General features: G+C 43.8%; 2 protein-coding genes across 3 annotated transcripts; one reads left to right on the top strand and one right to left on the bottom strand.

Moving 5' to 3' along the window:
* The first annotated feature begins 263 nt into the window (after nucleotides 1-263).
* On the top strand, nucleotides 264-1385 carry mrps14 (mitochondrial ribosomal protein S14). The gene is made up of 3 exons (XM_079285037.1): nucleotides 264-344; nucleotides 750-914; nucleotides 1082-1385. The coding sequence occupies exons 1-3, from the start codon at nucleotides 276-278 to the stop codon at nucleotides 1262-1264; spliced, it is 417 nt and encodes a 138-aa protein (XP_079141163.1). The 5' UTR covers nucleotides 264-275; the 3' UTR covers nucleotides 1265-1385.
* A 3689-nt stretch (nucleotides 1386-5074) lies between these two features.
* LOC306789218 (protein NLRC3-like) lies at nucleotides 5075-16011 on the bottom strand. 2 transcript variants are annotated; one of them, XM_079285048.1, is made up of 12 exons: nucleotides 15920-16011; nucleotides 15218-15384; nucleotides 13559-13640; nucleotides 13369-13485; nucleotides 11860-11938; nucleotides 11476-11704; nucleotides 9515-11312; nucleotides 9246-9419; nucleotides 8922-9095; nucleotides 7028-7074; nucleotides 6818-6888; nucleotides 5075-6000 (listed from the first exon to the last, which is right to left on the bottom strand). In XM_079285048.1, exons 3-12 carry the CDS (start codon nucleotides 13624-13626, stop codon nucleotides 5872-5874), a joined length of 2886 nt encoding a protein of 961 aa, XP_079141174.1. In that variant the 5' UTR covers nucleotides 13627-13640; nucleotides 15218-15384; nucleotides 15920-16011; the 3' UTR covers nucleotides 5075-5871. The 2 variants fall into 2 exon arrangements, with proteins under 2 accessions (XP_079141174.1, XP_079141173.1); XM_079285047.1 differs by having other exon boundaries at nucleotides 5868-6888.
* Between the last annotated feature and the right edge of the window lie 2353 nt (nucleotides 16012-18364).

Here is an 18364-nt window from a genome sequence, read left to right as displayed (position 1 = left end):
GCTTTATCCTGAGGTCTTTCAAACTCATAATCATACTTATAATTTCTTCAAAGGGGATATCTACCTTCTTGATTATCCATCATCTGAAATGTCAAACTATAATAAAGCAAAAATAATCACATAAACTGACTGCAACATTGGTCGGAAAATATGTTTATATTGATACACAAAACCAGCAGGTTTGTTTCCATGTCACACTCCTGGTCAATAGGTGGCGATATTTCCCGTGTGCCATCATTCTTCTTCTGTGGTTCTGCATCACTACAACATTCAATATGGCGGCCCACAGGGTAACATGTTTAGGGTTAAATGCCCTTTATTCTACTGTCTGCGCCCCAAAGCAGGTACGTTACTTTTTGTAACGCTATATTTGAGGTTTGAATGTTTTCAATAAGACTGTATCGCAGATGTATGAGGATGGAGAAAGCAACGTTTTCAGTATTAGCTAGTGGTGTTGCCAGCTTTCCGACATTAGCCTCGTAGCTAATGCTAACGTTAGTTAACCTGATTAGTAGCGGACGCCTTTTGTATTGTATTGCATTAACTAACACTACCTTCCTATTTAGAAGTGTGCTTATCAGTTCAGAAATAAGTCCATTAGTTGACTAATCGACTAAGAGGAGGCAGCCGACAGTGTGGATGAATCCAAACGATCGACCTTGTGATCACAAGAACATGTTTGGTATGGATCTATTAGGTTTCCCTGCATAATATTAGCTGTCTAACAACTGCCGTACCGCTGTGTGCAGGCGCTGAGGAGCTGCTGGGGGGCGGTGGAGCAGGTGAGGAGTTACTACGTCGACTGGAGGATGCTCAGGGACGTAAAGAGAAGACAGATGGCTTTTGACTATGCTGATGAGAGGTTACGGATCAATGCACTGAGGAAGAACACCATTCTACCCAAAGAGCTTCAGGTACAACGCAATATTTCTACTCAAACTGCCACTTTTTTAAAAAGTGTTTCATAGTACAATGTTCGCATTCATTAACCATGATACAATATTTAGTGATCATTGTGGTTGATGATTCATGAAAACCAACATCCAAGATGATTCCTAAACAGTTTGAACATGTTTTACAGGAGGTGGCGGATAAAGAAATTGCAGCATTACCGAGAGACAGCTGCCCAGTGAGAATACGCAACAGGTGTGTGATGACATCCAGACCCCGGGGGGTGAAGCGGAGGTGGCGACTGAGCCGAATTTTCTTCCGTCACTTGGCTGACTACAACCAGATGTCTGGGATTCTGAGGGCAAGGTGGTGACTGGGGATCTGTTGGACTCTACAGTCGGATTGTATTATATGAAAAAAACTGACTTCGCAGAAGAGTACATTTCCATGTAACTTGAGATCGCCATGGATGAATAAATATTGTACATAACTAACCCTGTTCCCCCGTCTTGTTTTGATGACAGCTGATGAAACGACTTGCCATATAAATATGGTCATGGTCAAAACATATTTTCTTCTACCTTCAGGTGTGGGTTTTCTCACTGTTGACTGAGAGTCACCTAAAATCAAAGCTATGTGTCCTGCAACATCACAGTAGTTTATCTTAGCTAAGCTCAATGACTCGAGGTGAGTTGTTAGTGACGTTACGTAATTTCACATGACGTCATGTCACTTTAGACACAGGAACAACTGAAGCTTTATATCTTCAACATCTTTTCCATTTGTCTTGACCAGTCAGAGGGCAAGAAGAATTGGTTTTACAGATGTGATGTAGACTATTGGATGATGCATTCCCTTTGTTCCTCTCTCCTGATCGCTTCATTGTTCCTCTGGTTTATATCACACTTTACCTTCTGCTCCACCAGTATCCCATCTTTGCAGCTCACAGCTCTCGGTTGCAACAAGTGTCTGTGGAAGTTTCCATGCTCCCACTCACTTAGTCGCCGGAGAAAGAGCCACATCAAGTGGACTTAGCTGTCTGCGTGGGTTTCTGTTTAGCCTGTCTGTGGACGTCCAACATAGCTCACACATTATCACCCCACCGTCCACCTGCCTCGCTCACTAAAAACAGAGTTTCAATCAAGCAAGAAATCCCCACACTAAAATAATTACTATCATTGAAAATTGTTACTTTTGCAAATCAATTGCACTTAGTTTTTGTCCTTGGCTCCCCCATTTCCGCTTACATCACATGCATATTTACATCCATCACTCACAGGAACCCATACCACACTTTTCCGCAGGCCTCCATCCATCCATCTCTCTCTCTCGCTCTCTCTGTCAGTCTGTGGGCATGTGGGTCTGCTGGGGGTTTCCATGCTACTCTCCGTTTCCCAAAACAGACACCTGCACTACCCCACCCATCCCCTCTGACATAGACATTCCCTACTGGGAAAAGTAAAAGAGGAGAGCTGTGTTCAGAGCAAAGGGAGAAACACCGGCGGGGTTTAAAGGCGCTCTAAATGGGAATACAAATAATCCACCAGTTGGACTAAACATTACAGTACAACAGAAGCTTTGGTGCAAATGTGACTCAACTCTAATGCCACATCATCGAGGATGTCAGCCACTGTTTGGTTTCTCATCATTAGCTTTCATCGCAGCACCTTTGACACTGCTTACATGTGGCTTTGCAAGCCTTATGTATAGTGCAGTGTACAACTTTGTTGTACACTGCACCTGCACCTGCGGCCATACTGTGTTCTGTGTCCTGTTAATAAGCGTAGGACCGATTACCGGCAGAATGCGTTTGTCATATTTATGAACTATTTGCCACTGTATTTATATAAATTCAGATTGTGACGTCGATATTAAATAACTCAGAATATGATTATTGTTTCTCTTGAACACTGGAATTATTGTATTAGGCTCCATGTTTCAGGTTAAACTTAAATGATGAAACTCATCACTCAGGAATGATCCGCCTCACGTGACTGAATGAAATGATGATCAATGATGTAAAAAGCTCTCTGACTTTAATTGTATTCATAATAAAAGTTATTGAGGGAAACATCAGATCATGAAAACAAATCTTTCTACTGAATGTAGAAAGTTGTTTGTGGTCCTTTTGTTGTTCAGACTACAATGAACAGTTATTTAAACCAGATGTTTGATCAGAAAACTAATCAAATACAAATCATTTCCCTTTATGCCTCCTGCATGTAGGGCAGCAACAAAAGTCTTCCACTCCCGTCTGTCCCGTGCGAGTCTCTGGATGGTGCCCCATGAGAGGTTCAGGCTCTGCATCGCCTCCACAGTTCTTCTCCGTGTGTTTCTTGGTCGGCCTCTTTCTCTTTTCCCTTCTGGTGTCCAATGTAAGGCTGTTCTTGTAATATCAGCAAGATCTTTTCTCAACACATGTCCATCCATCTCCATCTTCTTCTCATTAGGATGGTCTCCATGCATTCTTGATGACATTTCTCCTACAGTTCTTCATTTGAAATGGTGTTTGGCCAGAAAATGTGGAGTATTCTCCTTAAACTCTGGTGTGGAAGGTTGGTAGTCTGTTGAGATCTTCTTGTGTCATTCTCCAGCATTGAGAACCGTACAATAGGTTTTATATTAAAATCATATATTATTATAATAGAACAACAGGGTGGATAAAACACAGCTCTGATACATCTGAGTTTGGTCTTGATGGTGTACTGCTGTGACCTCCATATGTTATCCAGTACTCTGAAAGCATTCCTTGCCTTATTGAGACGGTTCTTGATGTCTTTATCTGTGCCCCCATCATGTCTGACAGTGCTGCCCAAATATGTGCACTTGTCAGCTTTTGGAAGATCTTCTCCGTTAACCTGAATTGGTGAGGGACTTGGAATGTTCAGAGTCATCACTTCTGTTTTCTTTTTGCTGATCTTCAAGGCAAGGCAAGTTTATTTGTATAGCACATTTCAACAACAAGGTAATTCAAAGTGCTTCACATAAAACCATTAAAAGCATCAAAACATAAGGCAAAAGAAAAGGAGATTTAAAAACAATTAAAGAAACAGTGTAAGAAATAAAATTCAGGAGTAAAAAGTAAAGGAGATTTAAAACATACATTGAAACAATAATTGATGTCTCCCTGAGACATTACGCTGCACGCAATCAACCATACACTGCCGCAATTCTGCAATTACTCGCACACAAACCACGTCTGGAAAAGATCTCTGCCGATCTGCGTTTTATAGTGTACGCCTTGCACGAACTCGGTCCCGGAGGAAATGGCGATATATTGTGCAGTCCTTTTAAAACCATTAAAAGCATCAAAACATAAGGCAAAAGAAAAGGAGATTTAACAGCAATTAACAGTGTAAGAAATAAAATACAGTAGTAAAATGCAGGAAATTGATTAATATATTAATTGAATGTGGTTCAATTAAAGGCAGCAGCAAACAGAAAAGTCTTCAATCTTGATTTAAATGAGCTGAGGGTCTCAGCAGACCTGCAGCTTTCTGGGACTTTGTTCCAGATATGTGGAGCAGGAAACCTGAACGCTGCTTCTCCATGTTTAGTTCTGACTCTGGGAACAGAAAGTAGACCGGTCCCAGACGACCTGAGGGGTCGGGATGGTTCATAAGGTAGCAGCAGATCAGAGATGTATTTTGGCCCGAAACCATTCAGTGCTTTGTAAACCAACAGGCCAATCTTCTGACCAAAATCACTGAGGCGGGATGTTTTCTCCTGCATGTGTCGATGAGTATGTGAAAGAAGAGAGATCATCTGCATAGTCGAGATCTTCAAGTGATGAAAAGAGTCCATCGAATGCTTCTATTTTGCTCTTCAGTTCTTTGTCTCATTACCCAGTCAATAGTGATATTAAAGAGCACCGCTGACATCACACATCCTTGACTCACACCTGTCTTCACCGTTTCCAACCCTACATGTGAAGTTGGTATAAAAACTTTGGCTCACATGCACTATATCTTCATGGATCCCATAATGCCGCAATATACGGCAAAGGCTTTCACAATGAATGGAGTCAAATGCTTTTTCAAAGTCAAAGTTTATATACAGTTCCTCTACCGCTCTGTGCACTGCTCTATGTTACGTGAATATGTGCGCGTCTTGTTAAAACACTTCCTGGGTACATCCCAAGTCTCTCATTTGTCATTTCCTCGATCCTCGCTTGAACCGGAAGTTATTCTGCTCCTCCATATTGACGGCTGTATTAAAGCTCTTACTTAGCTCTGAGGATCGAGGAGAGAGGAGAGGAGGGATCTCCGAGGCGCCATGAGCGAGGACGCACGAGAACAGACTTCCAGGAAGTGTTTTAACAGTAGACACGCCCCCTCATTGATCATCAGTCATGTGATACTCATATTGGAGACTACGCAGACTCCCTCAGAGACCAGCAACATTGCACTTTGGTTGGAATGTACAAAATACAAACTAGTTTTATTTGGTTTGTACAATAAAAACATTAAAGGTTACACAAACAGATGTGAAAAGTAAAGAAAATAAAAGAAAATGTCAAAAACCTCAAAGGTTCAGATCACCAATAAGCCTAGTCACACATCACACATGAATGAAGATCAGTGAAACATGATCATCATTAAATGAACACATGATCAGTAAGAATACAAACCAAAGAATGAAAAGTTACATCATGACACATTCTGCATTATAATATATCTTCATTGAATAAACAGCTGAGCTGGTCCTTGATCAGTAGTTTGGTTCAAACTTCTTTTGTCTCTTGATTTGTTTCTATGAGTTTCATCAAACTAGCACACAGTCAGTGATGAATGAAGTCAAAGTGAACAATACCACGTGAAGAACCAAGCTGCATTCAACTAATCCTTCATGTGAGACAGTGTTCTGATGGATTTGGACATTTCTGCTTTGACGTGATGTTTATGTGCTTTATTATCTAGAATCATCCAAAACTTTGATTTCTTTTGATCTCAACGTCACTTCTCAGAGTTTGTTCATTTCTTACACGATGATCAAAGAAGATGAATTTAGTTTGTTCAAATCAAAACAACTCTTCACAACTTGTGCTTCTTGTTCCACAGATGCTGCATTTGATCCAGAAAGACTCTTGTTTGACATTCGGAGGTTTTTCTGAACACAAACAAATGTTTCAAGACAACAAAGTTCAGTTTTCTACACAAAGTCAAAGATGTTTCACAGCTTCTCTCAGACAACACATGATTTCAGGTCATTACATGGACCTCGCTCAGCTCTTTCACACATCCATCTGCAACACCACAAGTCCCAGAGAGCTCTCAACCCCCCAGAGTCCAGACCAGCTCAGGTACCCCTCACCTGCTCCAACTGCATCTACAACCACTGAGAGATCAGGTTGGTACCAACTCACATCAGCTGTGTGTGATCCTGTACACACTGAACTATCTGGTCAGCAGAGAGAAGGTTCCTCTGCAGGAGGAGACTCTCCCTCCTCCAGATAACACAGAGACACTGAGGAACCACTGAACCAGAGCCCAAAGCCAGGATAAAGAGGTTCAGTGAATGTGGTGTTGAAGGTGTGGAGGTGGATCAGTGTGTCAGAGGAGACTCTGTAGAAGGACAGAGAGCCAGCAGGACAGTCCACATACACTGCTACTCTACGGGAGGAGGAGGAGGAGGAGGAGGTGGTGGTGATGGGTGTTCTTGTCTCATTGTGATGGACAGAGTAACCACCATCATCATCATAATCACACCACAGAGACCAGGACTGATCATTAAATCCAAACTCACAGTCTCTACTGTTTCCTTTCCTCCTGATTCCTCTGCAACTCACTGATATAGAAACCTGTCCTCTCCACTCGACCTCCCAGTAACAGCGACCAATCAGACCAGTTCTACACATCAGCTGATGAGAGTGGTCAAACCTGTCTGGATGATCAGGATATGACTGAACCTCCTTCACACGTCTCACCTCCCTGTTGTTGTCAGACAGTTCGAGTTCTCTGTTCACTGTGTTTGTGTCGAGTGTGAGTTCACAGGAATCTGATGGAGAAAACAAGACACAACACAGCTGCAGTTATTAATCTATCATGTGTTTGATGATGGCATCAGAGATGTGAATGAGTGATGTCACAGTTTGAAGATGCTTTGTTTTCATGAATCAAACTCAAAGCACACTTACACTTCCTCAGACCTGGTCTGGACCATCGGACTCCAGCAGGCTCCACCCTGAAAGAAGGGGGGGGGGGGTCAGAGCAGCATGGAGACATGGACATTACATCGCTCAGAGCTTTGTTATTCATCTTCACATGGAGCACTTATTCATCATCACTTATTATTCAGCAGCTCATATTCTGTTACTTCACTGGAGCTTCTTCTGATTGGCCCATGACGACAGCTCATTATCTTCACTTATTCATGATGTATTATTATCAGTATTATATTGACCATCATCCATTTCACACTCCGTTTCCTCTCCAGTCAGTCAGTGAATCACATGTTTAAACCTGCATCTATTCATTTCTTTGTCCACTTGTGGTTCAGTGAGAACAAACTGTGAACACAACATGTGACATCTTATCAGCTTATAAAGTAGTTTAAAGTGTCTAACATGATATCAACAGCTGCTTCCACATCCAGCAGTTACACATCAACATTATGACTCATCAGAGTCTTTGTGTCTCCTGATGAATGGAAGTCCACCACTCTCTCTCTTAGCTCTGTGTTTGGTCTCCTGAGGAGAAACATCTGTCTCTTTAGCCGCTAAAATTTAGCGGCTAAAGAGACAGATGTTTCTCCTCAGGCTAAATGCTCCACTATGTTCACCAGCTCGTCTCTAACTGAGTCTGTCTGCTGTTTGCTGCTGAGCAGGTCGTGAACAGTGGCTTCATCACAGCTTGTTGGATGGAAACAGCTGCTGCTGGAAACACTGAGACTCAACCAAACAGGAAATGTGCTGCAGAACCAAAACCAGGAGCTAAAAGAGGCTAAAAAGCTGTGTAGAGCTGCATAGATGGAGACAGTTCTCTGTGGGTTCATCACCACCACACGACTCTTCACCGTCACACAGAGTCAGCTGATCCGTTGTCGATACAGAAGTATTGATTGTTGATGTCTTGGTCCTGACAAGCGACCTCTTGTGTTTGTGTAATAATGACTGTTGTCTCTCAGAAGTAAAGGAGGAAGCAGCCTGAAATCACTACAGCGCCACAAACCCTCTGATGGAGGCGGTCGGGGGGATGGTTGGATGTAGAAAGCTGTTCACAGCCAGTCTCCTAGCAACAGTCAACACTGGTTTCTATTATCTGTAATCTGGGGGTGAAAATATTACAGTTCAAGTCCGTCTGCAGCCACAGAGCACTGCCTGTGTCCCCCTAGAACTCTGGTCCAGTCCTCAATAAACCTCTTTGGGCTCTGACACACCATGGCCACAACCAGCTGTTGGTTCTTCACTGAGCCGACAGTCTGTGGCCGACTGTCACCTGTAGTTTCAACAAGTGCACTTATCAGCCAGGGAACTGGCTCTTAGTGCAAAACAAACCACAACCAGGTAAAGCTGAACTCCTTTAGAACAGGAAAACATTCCTATTGTGATGATTCATCAAGACGCTTTAAACAGATTGTTTCTTTGTCCGTTTGTCTTTTCACAATAATGTCTGGACTAAAGGGCAACACACACGAGCATCAGAACATCTACTATTGTTTGATATGAGCTCACAAACCTGCAGCGTGACGATGTTGACTCACGTCAACCCACCATGATGCCCGTCAGCGTGTCAGGATACACCGCTGTCCTCTTTACTAATGTTGAAACAAGACAACGCTCCAGAAAAACAACAGTTTCATCACCTTCCCTCCCTGTGTGGCTCATCCTGGCTACTGTTCCCTGACTACTTTTGTCTGTATTGATGGTCTGATGTGGGACACAAACAGTCTGATGAGTCTCTGGTAGTTTGAGGTCAGCTTGGTGTATCAGGGTCTTATGAACCAGGCTGACAGTGTGACAGAGAACAAGTCTCCAGCTCTACCTCCTCCATCAGACTGATTGTCTGTGGCTGCAGCAGGCCTCTTCATACCTGAGAGTTTCCAGTCTCCAGTGAGGATCCTTCTGTCCACCAGACAGCAGCTTCACCCCCGAGTCTCCTGGATGATTGTAGCTCAGGTCCAGCTCTCTCAGATGGGAGGGGTTGGAGCTCAGAGCTGAGGCCATAGAAGCACAGCCTTCCTCTGTGATCAGACAGCCTGACAGGCTGCAAACACACAAAACAACACACATGTCACATGATCTGAGGAAACTGTGAGGGCTGGAAGGTTTATGTTTATTACTGTCATCACCAATCTGTTTGTGTGTAAACTTTAAACTTAGTACTGAGTCCAAGAAAAGTAATTCACAGGGTCACCTGAGAGTCTCCAGTGTACAATGTGGACTCTTTAGTCCTCCAGACAGCATCTTCACTCCTGAATCCTGCAGGTCGTTGTTACTCAGGTCCATCTCTCTCAGACTAGAGGACTGGGAGCTGAGAACTGAGGACAGAGCTTCACAGCTTCTCTCTGAGAGGTTACAGCCACTCAGTCTGAAGAGACAATGATGAAGAAGAAATAAACAATAAGTAGAAAAGATAGCAGCGTATTTAAGTTATGATATATGAATCTAACTCTCTGTACTTACAGAGCTTTGTTGGAGGCTTTGACCACTGGCAGCAGCCTCAGAAGAGCCTCCTCTGAAGCAGAGTATTTCTTCAGGTCAAACACGTCCAGATCTTTTTCTGATGACAGTAAGATGAAGACCAGAGCTGACCACTGAGCAGGAGACAGTTTATCTGTGGAGAGACGTCCTGAACTCAGGGCCTGTTGGATCTCCTCCACTAGAGAACCATCATTCAGTTCATTCAGACAGTGGAACAGATTGATGCTTTTCTCTGGAGACACATCCTCACTGATCTTCTTCTTGATGTACTGGACTGTTTCCTGATTGGTCTGTGAGCTACTTCCTGTCTGTGTCAGCAGACCTCGTAGGAGTTTCTGATTGGTCTCCAGAGAAAGACCCAGAAGGAAGCGCAGGAACAAGTCCAGGTGTCCATTTGGACTCTGTAAGGCCTTGTCCACAGCACTCTGGTAGAGACGTTTTGGTTTAAGTTTGTCTCTAAAGATTTTAGACAACCGGGAGGTTGTTGGTTCTTCTGACAGCAGATAGACTCCAGAGTTGATGAAGGTCAGATAGACATGAAGAGCAGCCAGAAACTCCTGAACACTGAGATGGACGAAGCAGAAGACCTTGTCCTGGTACAGTCCTCTCTCCTCTCTAAAGACCTGTGTGAACACTCCTGAGTACACTGAGGCTGCTCTGATATCGATGCCACACTCTGTCAGGTCGGATTCATAGAAGATCAGGTTCCCTTTCTGCAGCTGATCAAAAGCCAGTTTTCCCAGAGACTCGGTCATCTCCCTGCTCTCTGGACTCCAGTGTGGATCTGTCTCAGCTCCTCCATCATACTTGACGTTCTTCAGTTTGGACTGAACCACCAGGAAGTGGATGTACATCTCAGTCAGGGTCTTGGGCAGCTCTCCTCCCTCTCTTGTCTTCAACACATCCTCCAGAACTGTAGCAGTGATCCAGCAGAAGACTGGGATGTGGCACATGATGTGGAGGCTTCGTGAGGTCTTGATGTGAGAGATGATCCTGCTGGCCTGCTCCTCATCTCTGAATCTCTTCCTGAAGTACTCCTCCTTCTGTGGGTCAGTGAACCCTCTGACCTCTGTCACCATGCCAACACACTCAGGAGGGATCTGATTGGCTGCTGCATGTCGTGTGGTTATCCAGAGGCGAGCAGAGGGAAGCAGTTTCCCCCTGAAGAGGTTTGTCAGCAGCACATCCACTGAGGTGGACTCTGTAACATCAGTCAGGACCTCATTGTTGGTGAAGTCCAGAGGAAGTCGACACTCATCCAGACCGTCAAAGATGAACAGAACCAGGAACTCTTCAAACCTGCAGATTCCCGCTTCTTTGGTTTCACTGAAGAAGTGATGAACAAGTTCCACCAAGCTGAACCGTTTCTCTTTCAGCACATTCAGCTCTCTGAAGGTGAATGGAAATGTGAACAGTATGTTCTGGTGGTCTTTGTCTTCAGCCCAGTCCAGAGTGAACTTCTGTGTTAGGACTGTTTTCCCAATGCCAGCCACTCCCTTTGTCATCACTGTTCTGATTGGTTCCTCTCCTCCAGGTGAGGCTTTAAAGATGTCTTCTTGTCTGATGGTTGTTTCTGGTCTGTGTGGTTTCCTGGATGCTGTTTCAATCTGACTGACCTCATGTTGATCCCCTGCAGTCCCTCCCTCTGTGATGTAGAGCTCTGTGTACATCTGATTCAGAAGAGTTGGGTTTCCTGCTTTAGCAATCCCCTCAAACACACACTGGAACTTCTTCTTCAGGTTAGATTTGAGTTTACGCTGACAAACTGCAGCAAAAAGTCCTGAATGAACACACAACAAAGAAGATCAATGAGTCAAAGAATATATTTCAACATGTCATTTCCCCAAAGAATGAGTCTATTAATATATGTTGGTCCATCTCTTGAGACTTCAGTAAACGTTCCATTTATCCAGCATGTTAAATCTTTAGAGAAATCCTCTTACTGCTCTGCAGACAGTCAGCCAGCTCCTCCTGCTTCATTCTCCTCAGGAAGTGCAGTGTGATCTTCTCAAATGAGTCTCTGCTGCTCCTCCTCTGCTCTTCATCCACACCGTCCAATACCTCCTCATCCTCCCTCTGACTCTCTAAGCATTCTGGGTAATCTGAACTCAGTCCCTTCTGGATCTTCTTCAGCTCGTTCTTCACAAAAGTGACGATGTTCTCCTCCAGCAGCTGGAACAGAATATTCTATGAATGACACAAACTAAAAGCATGGAACCAAACATCAGATCCATGTTGGACAGACTGACAATCCACTGGTCTACAGAGTGCAGCATGGAGATGATTGTGAACACAATAGATGTAAAAGTAGTTGTACATGTACAGACCATGAATATGGAGTCCAGGTGTGTTTGATGCTGCTGGGCAGACGGACCTCTGGGAACCTCTGAGCTCTCCTGGTCCTCTCTGTGGAGGAATCATGAACAATCAGCTCACATTGTGTCCGTCCACACAGAGACCAACACACGGTAAAGGTCCATGAAGTGATATGTGGCTCAGATGAGTCCCTGTAGTGGTAAAGGTTTACTAGTCCTGCTGATCCCTCTGAGAATCAACAGCTCAGTCTTTCAGCTCACCTTTGATCAACAGAGTGGCATCCATCTTTGAAGCTAATAGGAGGACCCATAGACCAGTCACTCTTCATGGATAAATTCTATTGTGAGACAAAACCTGTACTCGGTGTACAGTAGGTTTTTATACCAACTTCACATGCAGGGTTGGAAACGGTGAAGACAGGTGTGAGTCAAGGATGTGTGATGTCAGCTTTGCGCTTCACTATCACTATTGACTGGGTAATGAGACAAACAACTGAAGACCAAAATAGAAGCATTAGATGGACTATCTTCATCACTTGAAGATCTCGACTATGTAGATGATCTCTCTCTTCTTTCACATACTCATCGAACATGCAGGAGAAAACATCCCGCCTCAGTGATTTTGGTCAGAAGATTGGCCTGAAGATCAGCAAAAAGAAAACAGAAGTGATGACTCTGAACATTCCAAGTCCCTCACCAATTCAGGTTAACGGAGAAGATCTCCCTAAAACTGACGAGTTCACATATTTGGGCAGCACTGTCAGACAAGATGGGGGCACAGATAAAGACATCAAGAACCGTCTCAATAAGGCAAGGAACGCTTTCAAAGTACTGAATAACATATGGAGGTCACAGCAGTACACCATCAAGACCAAACTCAGATGTATCAGAGCTGTGTTTTATCCACCCTGTTGTTCTATTATATATGCTATTAATATAAAACTTATTGTACGGTTCTCAATGCTGGAGAATGACACAAGAAGATCTCAACAGACTACCAACCTTCCACACCAGAGTTTAAGGAGAATACTGCACATTTTCTGACCAAACACCATTTCAAATGAAGAACTGTATGACAAATGTCATCAAGAATGCATGGAGACCATCCTAATGAGAAGAAGATGGAGATAGGACATGCGTTGAGAAAAGATCTTGCTGATATTACAAGAACAGCCTTACATTGGACACCAGAAGGGAAAAGAGAAAGAGGCCGACCAAGAAACACACGGAGAAGAACTGTGGAGGCGATGCAGAGCCTAAACTACTCATGGGGCACCATCCAGAGACTCGCACGGGACAGACGGGAGTGGAAGACTTTTGTTGCTGCCAGCAGAGCGAGAGAGACTCTGTGTATCAGTATGGTGTTCCATGATGGTTGAAGAGTAATGCTGTCCAATCAGGATGAAGAGAGGAACCATGTAGTGTAAAAGAGTTTTACCTGAGTGACCTTATGACCTCATCATCATCATCATCACCATCTTCATCATCACTTTGTTTTCATCATCAGTTTGAAATCCTCACCTTTGATCAACAGAGTGGAGTCCATCTTTGAAGTTAATAGGACGCTCTATAGACCAGTCACTCTTCATGGACACACAGCTGGGTCCAGGTCCAGGACAGTGTGGTCCCTGATGGACCCTGGTCACATGTGTAGAAACAGTCAGTGAATGAAAGACTTTGAGTCATGGACAGGTAGAGATGGTCATCTCACCTCTGAGCTTCGGTGTGGCTGGTTTTAGAGAGAGGGACTCCCTCCTCTCTGTCCTCACACTGATTCATAGCAGAGTCCACACCTTCACACAAACACACTAACATTATTTCTCTTCATCATGACAAACACACACAGCTCATTCACCTCAATACTAAAGACACTCATGGGACAGTTTCCATGTTGTTGTCACTCTGAGCTGCAGAGTCCTCTCTAAGAGATGACGTTCATAACGCTCTTTAGTCTGTTGGCTTGTTTGAAGACTAGAGGAAGACTCTTCATCTGGCTTTTTATTGGCCTTTCTTTGGAGATGACGTCACTTTTCACTTCTATTTGAGTGACTTTGAAAAGCTCTTCAACGTTTGAAATGTTCCTCTGTTTCCACGTCTACTACATCCAGTCAGAGCAGGAAGCAGCTACAAACAGGAAGAAACATAAGCTGTGAACGTGCTTCAGTGTTTGTAAGATAACAGACTGTCAAAGTAAAAGCAGCTCTCAAAACTCTCTGTCTCCTGGAGGTCTGACAGTAATCTAGTAAAACACGTTAAGGAACAGAAGAGTAACTTAAGATCCTCAAAGTCTCTTAAAGTCAGGACGAGTCAAGACTGGCGAAACATTCTTTTTGTATTTGTTTAACAGCAGACACTCTGTGTCCAAATGTCCTTCAGGACAATAAAGTCAGCTCTAGTGTTCTTTTCATTAAAACACACAATTCAACTGAGAAGGAAATTTAAAAGAAATGCATTGATTTTAATAAATCTTTTTATTGTTATTATGTTTACTGAAGTATAATGTTCTTAGAGCTTGTGTTAGAAGTTAAACAACTCATAATTCATGTCTAATATCTATTTTATATTCATGTGAAAACATCTCCTTCAAACTACTGGATTTCTTCAAGTTTATCACCAAAGATACATTTTACAGATGACACCTGAACACATCATGATAACGTTATAATGTACCTTCAGCCAGTTCTCATGTTCACTGAGCAGAGCCTGAAGGCATCATGATGTAACTGAAGTAAACCTCCTGTTGGTTAGCAGTTAGCGGTGCTGCTAACGTTACTAGCTCTCCTGTTGGTTAGCCGTTAGCGGTGCTGCTAATGTTACTAGCTCTCCTGTTGGTTAGCCGGTAGCGGTGCTGCTAACGTTACTAGCTGTCCTCCTGTCGGTTAGCAGTTAGCGGTGCTGCTAACGTTACTAGCTCTCCTCTGATTGGTTCTTTACAATGACACATGATCACAGATCAGAGACTAAGAACTATAAAAGGTCTTGATCACATGTTTCTCACTCAGTGATGACACACGAGGCTCTGACCGGTGTTGACCGTTCTTTCACTACTGTAGTCTGTGTTTTCAACAACTCAAACTAATCTGACTTTACACACATTGAGCAAACTAATAGATATAGCATGTGTGGCGAAACGTGGACGAACTGTCTTAGAGCGCACAACAACGCCACCCTAGGAGTTGCACCTAAAGATTCACTTATCCCCTGATCTGTATCAGGTTCCAAAAGACACTCAGGTTCATTATACAAATGAGCAGGAGACGTGGTTCCACTACAAAATTATCTTTATTATACTAAACAATGCACCGTTTACAGTTCATACACGAAATCCTAAAAGAGCCGTTATACATTTAAAAAGAGGACTGCGGCTTACCAGTGGCGAGGTAGACCAGTGCCGGTCAGGATCCCGAAAGAGGAGGCACCCCGATCACCCGTGTACACAACACTCGCACACACAACCACACGCGAGGGTCTCAACCCGGGGCACACCAAACGACACAGCACACAAAGGGAGACACCACCACCTCGGCTTAGCAGCTCCTACAGGGACAAAGAACACAATTATAAAAAGGCTCTGGTTCTTAAGAAAGGCAATAAAACAAAAAGGAAAACAACAATAGCTCGGGTTGGCTGGTCAGCCACGGGGGGGTGATCAGTAACCCAATCTATACACACTAAAAGCCAGAGTGGGCCTTCACATCCGTTGGTCAGAATACACTAAGTGAAGGGCTCAGGCTAAAAAGACGTGGTTCATTAAACCAAGGGTGCTGCTAACACCAGCACAAGACAGGGCGCAGTGCTGATAACAGCAGCGGCAGACTCTGTAGGCGACACAGCGCCGGTCAAAATACACCAATCCCGTAGGCCAACGCAGTTAGTTGAACCAAGGCCATAGACAAAACACCGGTACACAAAACAGCAGCGTCCTTAATTTACGCAGGGTTAGCTGTAGCCGCAGCTCTGGCGGCGTTCCGCTTGAACCCAACCAAAAGTCCCCTGTAATACGGGATAGCATAGAATTAATAAAAGGATAATTAACACAAAGTATATAACTAACAGAATAAAATCACCTTACCGATCAGGCAATGTGCGTCGGCTCCAGAAGGGGGGGGGAGGAGGGCATGTAGCGTAGCTACCGGCAGCTAGACAAGCAAGACACTGTCACTAACAGAACACTAGTATATTTAAATCAGGACCCAATCGAGACTCACCGACAGCTCCGCAGGTGAATCACCTGTGCAGGACGAGGGGAGCCCCAGAGATAGTCAAAAAAAAAAAGAATGAAAGCCAATATAACGCCAGACCAGTATGACTGGGAGAAATAATGCTGCTGCATTCCTGCATACCTGCACAGCGGCGGATGTCCGGCAAACCGGAAGCGGGACACGCGTTTGACGTCAGGAGGGAGCAGAGGGGATCCCTGGCGCATTTATGCGATGCCCGCCCACTGCGATTGGCCTGGTAATTAAAGGGACACAGAGGCCCTGCGAATGGTAATGCTCCCTTCTGCTACACATGGTATAGTAGCTTGTACTCTGAGTAGCAGCAGTAATAGAGTTGACGGTGGTACAAAGTTAATGTTTCATCAACGCTGGTAAAACGTGTACTCGTCGTTTTTATAGCCGTTGTAATATTTATCAAAGGATGATCTAACTTCCTCGTTCACCTTTAGTCTGATCTTCAAACCCTTCAGTCTATCGTTGGAATAATAAAAGGCATCAACACGTTTCTCAGTATCAGCATAAATGATATACACTGTAGAAAACTTCACAGCGCTTTAAAGCAGATCGTTGAGAGTTCACCATCGTGATGAAACACTTCCAACAGTAACCTCCGTGTCACTACTCACCTCGTTCTACTGGTGGAATAGATTGTGTTCAGCTCAGGTCAGCTGGTGACTTTGGTAACAAACAGTGGTTGTCTTCCAGCTGATCACCTGGACAGTCAGCAAACACCTGAGGAGTAATAATCAGTCTTTACTCATCAATCTGACAATGTGGACTTCTTTACAATGACACACGTTTGGATGTTTTAATTGATATTTCAGTTGTTTCTACTCACCAGGTGAGATCCTCTGTGCTGCCATCTGTGAGGTTAAAAACTCCCCAATGAAGCCAGACTCACCTGAGTCAACCTTTGCTCTGTGTGACACTCAGCTGATATCAGTTAATGTTTAACTTTGCGTCAAAAAATCAACGCGACCGGTGTGAACGCAGCATTACCTGGTGCTGTCTTGGCTCTCGGCCAATGAGATTGCAGCGGTGCATTCAGGTGACTTCAGGAACCATAGTTTTTTTGGGGGGGGGGGGGGAATTTCACACCCTAGTGTGAAATTCCTTCAGAGGAGGTTTGCTCTCATCAAACCACAATCAGGATGAAACCGTTGCTATAAAAAGGGAAGGCCTGATTCTCTTTGTTCACAGCACATGTTGAAGTCATTTGGTCAGACCCCAACACCACATATACAGTTATTATCACAATACGCATGCACAAAGTAATCACAGACAGCTGCTCTTTAAAATATAACAGAGTTTATTACGTTCTAATACTAATGATCTGGTCAACTAATATCTAAACTAACAACTATACATTCATGAGCACGCTATCTAAAATCAACAGACTAGTGAAAAGAGGGTGTGTGTGTGTGTGTGTGTGTGTGTGAGCAAAAGGGGGGGGGAGCGAGGGAACAGCTCAGTGACGTGTGACGTAGTTGGGACGTGGTGACATCTCTCAAGCGCGAGACCCAAAATGGCGGAGAGCCAACAGGAGACCCGGTGTCTACATGTGCTAGTAGCTGTTAAGTTGCTGTTTTATTTAATGATTCTCTTCAATGCAAGCAGATGCCCTTTGGTCATTTTAGTTATTTTGAATATGTGGCTCTGAATTCCAATCAAGCTTTATTCCTAAACATTTACAGACCGCCTAAATACTGTGCAACCTTCTTTAATGAGTTTACTGAACTGCTGTCTGTACTCTGTATTGATTTTGACTGTGTTGTTATTGTTGGTGATTTTAATATCCATGTTGATAATCCCCAGGACAGAGAGTCTATAGAACTATGTGGTGTCCTTGATAACTATGATCTGACTCAGCATGTGACAGGACCCACCCACAACAGGGGGTACACTCTGGACCTAATCATCACCAAAGGTGTAAACATTTCCAAGGTTGCTGTGACTGATGTTGCACTCTCTGATCATTTCTGTGTTTTCTTTGAGAGTGCAATCTCCTTGCACACAAATGTCCAAACCAAGGTTGTGACAAAGCGTTACATCTCTGAAAAGACCAGTGAACTATTTATTCAGAAGTTCTCCTCCACACCAGCCCTCTCTTGCCTCTCAGTCAATGAGCTTGTAGATGGCTTCAATTTTAAAGTTAAAAATATTATTGATGCCATTGCACCCACTAAAGTGAAGGTTGTCTCGGGTAAGCAAAGATCTCCTTGGAGAAATGCTACGCTGGTCAAAATAGAGAAACGAGAGTGTCGGAAAGCTGAGCGCAGGTGGCGAAAAACTAATCT

The sequence above is a fragment of the Melanostigma gelatinosum genome (assembly GCF_949748355.1).
Source record: "Melanostigma gelatinosum genome assembly, chromosome: 15".
Classification (NCBI taxonomy): domain Eukaryota; kingdom Metazoa; phylum Chordata; class Actinopteri; order Perciformes; family Zoarcidae; genus Melanostigma; species Melanostigma gelatinosum.
This window is presented reverse-complemented; position numbering and strand designations above follow the sequence as displayed.